The 11,266-nt window shown below is 37.1% G+C and overlaps 1 protein-coding gene across 1 annotated transcript; it reads left to right on the top strand.

The window, feature by feature from the left end:
* Window positions 1–866: 866 nt before the first annotated feature.
* LOC132185866 (chaperone protein ClpD, chloroplastic) lies at window positions 867–9,658 on the top strand. The gene is made up of 12 exons (XM_059599670.1): window positions 867–1,739; window positions 2,247–2,407; window positions 2,493–2,722; window positions 2,833–2,941; window positions 3,021–3,151; window positions 4,203–4,304; window positions 4,390–4,671; window positions 4,752–4,849; window positions 4,959–5,253; window positions 7,790–8,023; window positions 8,261–8,494; window positions 9,174–9,658. Exons 1-12 carry the CDS (start codon window positions 1,045–1,047, stop codon window positions 9,483–9,485), a joined length of 2,883 nt encoding a protein of 960 aa, XP_059455653.1. The 5' UTR covers window positions 867–1,044; the 3' UTR covers window positions 9,486–9,658.
* The last annotated feature ends 1,608 nt before the right edge of the window (window positions 9,659–11,266 follow it).

An 11,266-nucleotide genomic window follows, 5' to 3' on the forward strand; every position in this document is an offset into this window, starting at 1 on the left:
TGTTCTCCAATAAATTGTTTAATGACCCCCAATAAACTTAAGAAATAAAAAGAAGTAAAAAGTGATGTAAATTGCCTTTACTTTTATTGTCTCCATGATCGTCCTTAAGACTATTATGAGTGATTGTCTTTCTTGTGATTGATCTTATGACTTTCATAAGTGATCCTATTTACTTTTATTATCCTTATTGTATTTACCTTTATTGTCTTTACTTATATTGTCATTATGATTGTCTGTAAAACTTTTATGAGTGATCGTATTTTACATTTGTCCTTATAATTGTCCTTAAGACTATCATAAGTGATTGTCTTTATATTTATTGTCCTTACAATATATCTTAAACCCTAGAAGGTTCATGTTTAAATAGTATGCCACCACAAGGCACAAGCTTTGGCTTGTTTCAGCATTTAAACATTGATCTTGGTTTTAAGACTATTGTAAATTATTGTTTCAGATTAATGAAGTGATTGATAATGATGAATATAAAAAGGTAATGGTTTATAAACAAAGTATTATTTGAAGAAAAATTGATGAACATGTTTGTTTGTATGAATGAAAATATATGCATGAAAGAGTGAAAGTACTCGCTGTGTTTCATGATTATAATTGTTGGTGTACTGTTCATTATTTGCGTTGAAAACATCATATTTATATAGATTTTAATATGTGAAATATTTTAATTAAATGGGGTAAATAATAATGGAGTTAAAGTTAGAACTTAGACCTTTGATGTTAATCAGATAAGAGAAAAGAAATTTAATTATTTAATTAATAATTTAACAAATTTAGGAAGGAAACTATTTCGGGCAAGCATATGTAGTTTCCTCTAGTTTGCTACCGGAAAAGTGAAAACGCATAAACCGAGCCCTTCCCAACCCCACAAGGCAGTTGGGTTGGATTGACGTGTAGTCCTACTCTACTCCATGCCTTTCTTGTACCTCCGTGCTTCCTTTCTCCCGACTCCAAACTCCAAGCAGACAAAATAAATAAACATGAACCCCCTGATTGCTATAATTGCTTTTGTCTTCTCTGATCCGAAGAAGAATGCAAGTGTCGTCCATTTGCTCGCCGCTGAGATCCTTCACCCTTACCCGTCATCATCATTCCTGCTCCCTCCCGCTTCAATTTTCTCATCATCATTCTTCTTCTTCTTCCAATGCCATTAGTTTCAGTATTAGTGGTATCCTGGAATCTCATGCCCATGGCCATGGGCACCTCAAGCTCCTTCCGGTCTACTTCTCATTTCCTTCCTCCGCTCTTAGAGATATTACTACTACTACTACTCGGAGGAGGAGGAGGAGAAGGCGTTTTTCCGTGGTCTCAGCGGGTGCTGGGGGCTTGGAGCCATTCACGGAACGAGCAATTAAGGCCGTAATCTATTCCCAAAGAGAAGCAAAAGCACTTGGCAAGGATATGGTATTTCCCCAGCATCTCTTGCTGGGTTTAATCGCCGAGGAGGAGGAGCATCACTTCCATTCTCTTCACCATGGCTTTCTTGAGTCGGGCATCAGCCTCCACAAGGCACGTGATACTGTTCGCACCATTTGGCATCATCACCATCATGTAAATGTTCCTACTAATACCACCACCGCTGTCCCCTTTTCCATTAGCACAAAGCGCGTCTTTGAGGCTGCGCTCCACTACTCCAGGACCATGTCTCATCATTTCATCGCCCCAGAGCACATCTCCATAGCACTTTTCACCCTTGATGATGGCAGTGCCGCTCGAGTGCTCATGAGGTACTCACCCCTTTCTCTTTTGCAGAGGAGCAAGCTAGATAATAATAATGAAAGGAAATAGGATAAACACAGTGGTTTGGCATATAGCCTACATTCACACAAGGCCTTATATCCTACATATTTCCTTGATTTATGATCTTATTGAGCTTTATATATGATTTGAAATATTTCAAATACAAACATCGACAACTTGAACTTCGGCGACTGTCGCCGAGATTTGAACATAAACAGCTTTTTTTGCTGGTCACTTTGGCTGGAATTTTGACAACGGCAACTTTTTGCCGAAATGAGCCAACTGTTGGCTTAAAATGGGCCACATGGCCAAAACATCTACCTCTTTGGGTATTTTTTTTTTATTATACCATGGCAACCTTATTAATTTGTTGATAATTCGTGGCATAGTCGTGATTGGTCAAATTTTTATCTGCGCAAAGGAATTTGGAACAAAATGTAGTGCCAATTTGCCATTCATATTAATTCTGCTATATCGATCAAATGTAATTTCAGACTAGGGGCAAATGTCAATCAGTTGGCAGCTGTGGCACTCTCTAGACTTCAAGGGGAGCTTGCCAAAGATGCTAGAGACCCCTCTTTGGCAATTAAAGGAATACGTGAAAAATCTCTTTCTAGAAAATCCACTGCTATGAGATCCTCTGAAAAGCCGAAAGGTTATAAGTCCATGTCCTCAGTTTCTTTGGTTTTTCGATTACAATAGCGGGAGAGTAATATTTTGTATCTCAACTGAATTTTCAGAGAGAAGTGCTTTAGAAAAGTTCTGTGTGGATCTTACTGCCCGAGCTAGTGGAGGGCTCATTGATCCTGTTATTGGCAGAGATACTGAATTTCAAAGAGTTATTCAGATACTTTGCCGCAGAACCAAAAATAATCCCATTCTTCTTGGTGAAAGTGGTGTTGGGAAAACAGCCATTGCTGAAGGACTGGCAATTAGCATTGCACATGCAGATGTTCCCTTTTTTCTCTTGGTGTGCTATAATTCTTCTACTTCCGTACTCATCCAGATGAATCTTGTTACATTTCATTTAAAAAAATGTTTTATGTTACTAATTTGATGAGTTTATTGTTGTTTCCATAGACAAAACGCGTAATGTCCTTGGATATAGCACTATTAATGGCTGGTGCCAAGGAGAGGGGAGAATTAGAGGCTCGTGTTACTAAATTAATCAACGAAGTACTGAAAGCAGGTGGACACAATTTTAGAGTTCCATTTCTAAATGGAACTGCTTTTACTATTGCTCAGTCCTGATATGCTTTCATTTGCAGGTGATGTCATTCTTTTTATTGATGAAGTCCACATGCTTGTTGAATTTGGAACAGCTGGACGAGGAAATAAGGGGTCTGGTCTTGACATTGCTAATTTATTGAAACCGTCACTAGGGAGGGGTCAATTACAGGTGACTTTTTCTCATATAATCTTTGCTCTTCTCATAACTAGTCATGTTAGGTGTAATATATAGGCATTCCATCTGTGAATGATCATTGAAGCATGAGTCCTAAAATTGAATTTGTATTATTTTTTGTTAAATAGCTGTGAAAGCTGCCACTTATCTGAAGTAATAGTTATAGCTAGTGAAGTTAGGATCAATAATTGGTGACCAGATTCCATTGGTGGGGTTGGTCACTAAGTGGTCCTCACGGACAATCGGGATGCCATTGTATCCTTGGCCTCTGGTGTTAGGGTTGCAGCTGGACCCAGGGAATCCTTCATAGAAAGAGCCTCATCAGACAAATTTACTATTATGCTTTATACCAATTGTCTAACCAGCATCCCCATAGGGTTCAAATGAATAAAACTGATATGTCACTCAAGAAAGAAGGCTCTGTTTGATGAAAGTTTGTTAAAAAGATGCCGTTAGAATTTGTCGTATACGATTGATAATGGCTATGATGGTCTGGTTAGGTGCAGTGAAGATCTATTGAATGTACCAACATGAAGGAGTAATTTAAATGCACTTGAAGGAGAAGAGGAAGGTCAAAGTGACGTAGCCAGAGGTGGTGATCAAAGACATTATACGGCCGGGATTGAATAGCAAGAGTTAAACAAAATCAAGACTAATATAGCTGACCCTAGTTGCTGGTTTTTAGGATTGTTGAATTGAGTCTAGTGAAATTGTGAGATGACCCCATCTAACATATTTTTCTTCTGCCAATACTCGTTATTACTTGATAAAATGGTAACATTCAACTCAAGTTCCTTCTCCTCTTGAGATTGTAATTTAGTTATCCTTGCCTTTCCCAATAATCTTCATTGCCAGGGAGTTATCTCTTCTCTTTCCTAGAAAGTTGTTTTGAGCGTGAACAGTGGGAAAACTTTATAATATCTTCCAAAGTTTTCATGAGCGTGAACAATGTATAGAGAAGTCTGCTTGGTAACTAGGGATTTGTTTTAATAAATATGATTGGTTCTGTCATATTGAAGGTGCACTAACATCCCATTGGTTGTAGTGCATTGCATCCACAACTATAGATGAATACAGGATGCATTTTGAGAAGGATAAAGCATTAGCAAGAAGATTCCAGCCTGTGTGGATTGGTGAGCCTAGCCAGGTTGTTTTCAATATTTGTATTTTTGTCTTATGATATTTAAGGGCCAGTTGGTACCTAACTTGATTAAATATGCAAATTCTTTTAGGATGATGCAGTGAGAATATTGTTGGGTCTGCGTGAAAAATATGAGGCTTATCACAACTGCAGATTTACACTGGAAGCCATAAATGCAGCTGTGCATCTGTCAGCCAAATATATATCTGATAGGTATCTTCCTGATAAAGCTATTGATCTCATTGATGAGGCTGGAAGTCGAGCTTGTATTGAAGCCTTCAAGAGGAAGAGAGAACAGCAAACACGTATACTTTCAAAGTCCCCAGATGATTACTGGCAAGAAATTAGAACTGTCAAGGCTATGCATGAAATGGTAATGACAGTCTCCAAATAGATTGCTTAAAAATTCTGATGATGTGCTGATAACACAAGTTTTGTCTCTAATGCAAGCAGGTCCTGGCAAGTAAGGAAGATGATTGTGGTTCTAGCATGGATGATACTATTGAACTCGCTCCAAAATTCACTTTGCCTTCCACATTAGATGATGATGAGTATGACATTTGGCCCCAAAAATATGTATGAAGTATGAAAACAGTAGGCTGCATTGCCCTAGGAATCAGTTTGATACTTAACTAACTTTCCTGCTTTGATTTTTGTCAGACCTATGGTGGTAGGACCGGATGATATAGCTGCAGTTGTTTCACTGTGGTCTGGGATTCCAGTTCTGCAGCTTACTGCTGACGATAGAATGATTTTGGTGGGTCTTGATGAGCAACTTAGGAGACGAGTTATTGGTCAAGATGAGGCTGTTGCCGCTATTTCTCGAGCTCTTAAGAGATTCCAAGTTGGCCTGAAAGATCCCAATAGACCAATGGCTGTGTTGCTCTTTTGTGGCCCAACTGGGGTTGGCAAAACTGGATTAACAAAAGCTTTGGCAGCATGCTATTTTGGATCAGTAAGGCCTCAAACTCTCTCTCTCTCTCTCTCAGTACACGTACATCTTCTGGTCAGGAGATTGATATTAATTTAGAGATCTCTTCGAGGTCACTTCACTCTCTCTAGGTAAACAGATTTCTTAGAATTGTGTATCCCCCTCTCATTCCAACACCAAGCCTTTAAAAACAAAAAAAAAGGAAAAAAAGGAATTTCCCTTTGATATAGTTGGACACTATTTCATCCTAGGAGCTTAAGCCATTAGGTTTGGCACAACCATGTATATCAATCACCTATTTTTTCACCATTTATTTGATGTGGGAGTTTACAGCCACAGTGAGCCACGCATGAACTCCAATATTTTTCCTTAAAATGCAAATAAAGATGCCTTTCTAAATTGAAGTGTTTCATGAAGTCGGAATAAAATAGAGCTACAGATCTTTATTTTACACATTCCACTTTTAAATTGAAGCAATGCAATCAAGATCCATAATAGCCACTCTCATTACTTCATTTGCATATTTTATTGATATCCTGATCAATTAATATATATATATTTTACTTTTAACTGCAAAAGTAAGCGGAAAAATGGAATGCTTACATATGACAAGCATTCAAACAAGAATTTGATGCTATTTCCTTAAAATCTGTTTTTTTTAAGTGGACAGTTTTTGTAGCATGGAGGAAGTATAATAAATGTGTATGAAAACTTGAATTTAAAAACTTGTGTTACAGGACAAATGGCTCTAGCACCAAATCTGACGTAGTACGGCAGCAAATCAAATTTTGTCTTTGTCTTATCAGGGTAAATCTTAGGGAGAAGATTGTGGATATGAGGTTCTAAAGGTGAGGAGGGGAAGTAGCTGATTTATGGCGCAGATCAGGCTAGGAAAGATTGAATTTTGAAGGGTTTTAAGGGCTGGAATCAAAAGCAACTGTAGGATTTCTTTTGGCAGCAGGTATTTTAAGCATTAAGGCTGTAACAACCTAGGGAAAGTGCTAGTCAAATCTGCACTACCACTTTAAAAGGAGTAGTCAAGTTGCAATTGGAGTTTTTTAGAATCACTTATAAAGCCACTCATCTAATAAGGAACCAACACATGACTTAGTACTCATAAACATCTTTATAATTCACCCACTCAATGTGAGTAATTCATCTTCTCAAAATAGAACTAAGTTTTGGGGTGTCACAAAAGTTGTTTTGATACTATTTATAATGATTCAAAGAAAAAGTTAGCCACATCTGCGCTATCATTCCAAACTGACTAGTCAAGTTGTAATTAGAGCTCCTTAGAATCATTTATAAAGTCAAGTCTCACCAATGTGGGATTTTGCACTTATGAATACTTTTATAATCCGCCTACTCAATTTGGACAATTCTTCATTCCAATGTCGGGCGAACTTTTTGAGGTGTCACAAAGGCTGGTGGGTCTTAAGGTGGAAAAAGGGCTAGGAAATATGTAGGGTTTGAGGTTTATGTGGTATAATTAGATGGGTATGATTTGGGGTTGAAACAGGTGAGGAAGGGAAGAATATAACCTCTGGTTTGTTGCTGTTGATAGTAAACTGAGAACTGTATCTGGTATGGGTTAATTTGATTGATTTGAAAGCTAGTCAAAGGATTTGTGTCCTAGGGATTTAAGGGTTGATGGTGAGATTCAAAGGTAAGGTACGTTTTGAAGGGTCGAATGAGTTGTTTAGGGTTTCTATCCTAGATGTTGAACCTAATAATCCCTAAGCATCACACCTAGGATTTGAATCTCCCATCACTCTAACAAACTTAAAAGAGTATACAAAAGTTTTTTTTTTACAAGTAATGAAAAACTTTATTGAAAAGCGTAAGGCACCCCTAAGTACACATGCCGTATACATAGGGGTTCCTACAAGCCCAAAACCCAAAAAACAGGAAGAACACCCACAACCCAACCAACCCAAAATGTCCACAAACCCAACACCCATAAGACATCAAAACCCAAAACCCTCAAATGCTAACACGTGTGGGCCTTGCCTTTCCCATGCCTAGATGATGTTCCCTTAATAAAAAAGACGCCCTTGTTTGTTGACTTGGATATACACTAGCACTAAAATTGAAGAAAATACAGATAATGCTAAACCAAGAGGTTCCTCACATAAAAATATTAAAATTGGGGGTGGAGGGGTGGGGTGGGTGTTCTGATTAGACCTGACACCAAATTTAGACTCTAATTTGACTAATCTTGGTCTTTAAGCTTGCTTTTTCTAGAGCTTCTAGGAGTCTGCTTTAATTTAAATACTGCATACAACAAGCAATGGGAATATGGATGAAAGGGATGATGGACTGCAATAGATTGAGGAATTGACAGTGGAAATATTAGAGATCAAAGTTGATTTTGTGGTCAAAACTTAATGTAGTTCTGTGATGTCAATCTCACAAGGGGTCTGAATCAACCATTAAATTAGATTAACAATGTTAACCATTCGGGGCTTTTCAAATGATGCCATAGTGGTTTTGCATTCCAATCCACCTCTCATTGAAATGCTTAGTCTAATTTCTGTGATCCCTGGCATCATTATTGCAGGAAGCAGCCATGATAAGATTGGATATGAGTGAATATATGGAGCGGCATTCAGTGAGCAAATTAATAGGCTCACCCCCAGGTTATGTTGGCTATGGAGAGGGAGGCACTCTTACAGAAGCTATTAGAAGACGACCTTTCACAGTGGTATTGCTCGATGAAATAGAGAAAGCCCATCCAGATATACTAAACATTCTCCTCCAATTGCTTGAAGATGGCCACCTTACTGATTCTCAGGTTTGTGCCTACTGGTATGCACTAGTATACACTAAGAAAATGGTGGAAATGAAAGAGTGGACTGTGGACTCTGATTAATAGAAGGAAAAAAGATGACTATGGTTGCACAATGAAATTAAAAGAGAAAAAACTAAAAAAAATGGAATATATTTTTAATCAAGTTTTGTGTAAGGGTTTTCTTGATTAGAGAATCTTTGAGTATTCATCCTCTTATTTTCTTAAAACTTGGTTTGACAGGGACGAAGAGTATCATTTAAGAATGCATTGGTGGTGATCACTTCGAATGTAGGTTCTATTGCCATTGCTAAAGGTAGACAGATCTCCATTGGTTTCTTGACTGCTGATGATAAGTCAACTTCATATACTGCAATGAAAGCAATGGTAATGGAAGAACTCAAGGCATATTTTTGTCCGGAGTTGCTCAACAGGATAGATGAAGTAGTTGTGTTTCGTCCCCTTGAAAAGGCTCAGGTTTGTGGCCTTTCATTGTTTGTTAGCTCCAGTGCTGTTCATGCGCATGTAGGCTCAATGTTTTGAAAATCATGCAATAAAGAAATTTTTTAAAAAACACACACACACACACACGAGAAGAAAGAGATTTAAGTAGGTTAAAGTCTGATACGTCTCTGGAGAAGAAAATTCTACTTTCAACAATAATACTTCTTATGAGTGTAAGCCTCTCAATTCCAAACTCTCGAAACCTAAATCCAAATACACCAAATTATGAATGCTGACTTGTCTTTACAGTTGTAGACATACGCATTGGCTTAACAACAGGGTTTAATAATGTTTCATCCTTTCGCCATGTTAGACATGGACTATGAAAACACTAGGAAAACACCGCACCTTCTTTCCATTTTTCTTTTCCTCACTCAACTTGGTGACAAAGCTACTCGCCAACATGGGGGTCACCAACTGCCTCATGTGCAGGGCCTAACAATTATGGCCTGCAATATTGAGTTTCTTTATTGGAAGAGCAACTCCGATAAATCTCCAAGTATATAAAGTAATATTCATCATTTTTGACTTAAAGAAACCGGTTGCATACATTTTAGCTCATCTAGTACTATGATATGAATAAGTCTGTTGAATTGGTATTGATTGATACTAAACTTCTAAGTGTTAAGTTCATGTCATCCTTTTATTCCAGATGCTCGAGATTCTTAATCTGATGCTGCAAGAGGTGAAGCAAAGGCTCGTGTCTCTAGGAATTTGTTTAGAGGTATCTGAATCAGTTAAGAATCTCGTGTGCCAACAGGGCTATGACAAGATGTATGGTGCCCGGTCTCTGAGGAGAGCTGTTAATTTAATAATTGAGGATGTCTTGAGTGAAGCGATCCTTTCTGGAGATTACAAGCCTGGTGATACTGCAGTCATTGATTTGGATGCTTCTGGAAATCCATTTGTATTAAATCTATCAGATAGGAGTCCCCAAGTGTCTGATTCAGCATCCATCTCGTAATTAGTCTGTAACTTCATGGTGTAAGTGTGTTGTTTGTAGTTTTGGTAATATTGAGGCAAGTGTAAATTACTAAAATGATAAGTGTCTAAGACTGATAATGATCTAACTTTGTTGCTGTTACTTGATATTTTATGATGTTTTGTTCTAGAATTCGGAACATTGCAACTTTTATGAGAAAGCATGGTATCTCGCATTAACAACTCTGTCTCTAGCTCTCTTCATCCTACTCTAGCTACCTCTCTCTTTTTTCTTCTCTTTTTTTTTTTTTTTTTCTTTTTTTTTTTCATTTTTTATTCAAATAAAAGAGAACCAGGAAAGGGAATTACATAGGTGGGGCTTTGCTGCTCCTTAATCTGATAGAAGAAAGAAAATGAGAAACAGTGGGAATACTTCTGAACACTAAGTGGGAAGCGGCCCATCTAGTTACAAGGTGTGCACCTATATTTGCACATCCGGAAATCTTAACAGCTTCCCAATCTAGGATGGAAAGCAATTGGAGTTGAGTATCGGAAATAACAGGCGTCGAGTTCTAGTCCAAGAAGAGGTGAGGATCCTTTACAACAAAGATGGTAAGCAGGGAGTCCCCTTCAATGATTTGTCGGGGCGGCCAATGGAAACTGCTATTATGGAAGCTGGAAGGGCTGCATGGGCTTCACCCAACTATATTAATAAACTTACGCAAAAGAACAAGTGAAGAGGTATCATCATCCAAGTTGACAGAAATTAAAAATAAAAAAAGAAAAGAAAAGAAGAGGTATCACCACAAGTTCACAACATATTAGATCAAAGACTCACCTTTGAAAAATAAATATTGTAGTTTGTATGTTGATTATTCTTTAAAAACTTCTTATTCGAAAAGAGGTTTTTAAGGATCGTAGCTTTCGGGAATATGACAATATTCTAATAAAATAACTTTTGGTTCAAATAATGTCTTTGGCTATGAAAATAAGGTTTTACAAGAGTTTTTTATGCAATTAATATGTGACTCTTGGAAAAAGTCAACTATATTAATAAACTTAACTAAAAGAACAAGTGAAGAGGTGTCATCATACAAGTTGAGGGGGAAAAAAAATTAGACAGTTATTAAAGAAAAGAAAAGAAGAGGTATCATCACAAGTTCACAGTATATTAGATCAAAGACTCCATTTAAACAATATTTTGCAAGAAAGTATTGGTTTAAAAGAAGTGGCAAGTACATATTATTGGAGTTCATTGTGTCCATCATCGTACTATTAATTTATGTAAATATGGAAGTTCGTAGCAATTTGCTAAACACTAGTAGAAGTAATTGGAAAGTTAGTTATTAAAGAAAAAAAAAAGGATTATTTTCACATAAATTTTCAAAGTATTTTTATAATCTCTATTGATCATTTGAATTTCCAATGTCACAGTATAATCTTTTATGAAATAAAAGTGGCAACCTTTTGCATTTTTCTGTAGTATTTTGGGGAGAATAATGCAAAAGGTTGCCCCTCTGAGGCTCCTTTGGTAGTTAAGTTGCAAATCTAAACCCCTTGTTTAGAGCATTTTTTTATTTAATTTTTTTATCAATCTTTCTTGCTAAGAAGATTGTAATTCCTTTGATTTGTCTTCTTCAACAACTTCAGCAACAACTAATAAATAATTCATGGGGCAACCACTTGAGATGTGCATGCCCTTGAAATCTTTTATTGTAAAGTAACCCATATTTACTTCTTCCTTCTTCTATTACGGTGGCCGAATAGAAGAAAAGGCAAAATGAGAGAGAGAAAAAAATTAATGCAAACAATTGAGAAAGAGAG

The sequence above is a fragment of the Corylus avellana genome, chromosome ca6 (genome assembly GCF_901000735.1).
Source record: "Corylus avellana chromosome ca6, CavTom2PMs-1.0".
Taxonomy (NCBI): domain Eukaryota; kingdom Viridiplantae; phylum Streptophyta; class Magnoliopsida; order Fagales; family Betulaceae; genus Corylus; species Corylus avellana.

Excerpts from the sequence above, each read along its gene's own strand:
- LOC132185866 (XM_059599670.1), top strand. The coding sequence starts at position 1,045 with ATGCAAGTGTCGTCCATTTGCTCGCCGCTGAGATCCTTCACCCTTACC. Across the intron at positions 3,152-4,202 it reads TAGGGAGGGGTCAATTACAG|TGCATTGCATCCACAACTAT; the intron begins GTGACTTTTTCT and ends CATTGGTTGTAG. Across the intron at positions 8,495-9,173 it reads GTCCCCTTGAAAAGGCTCAG|ATGCTCGAGATTCTTAATCT; the intron begins GTTTGTGGCCTT and ends CTTTTATTCCAG.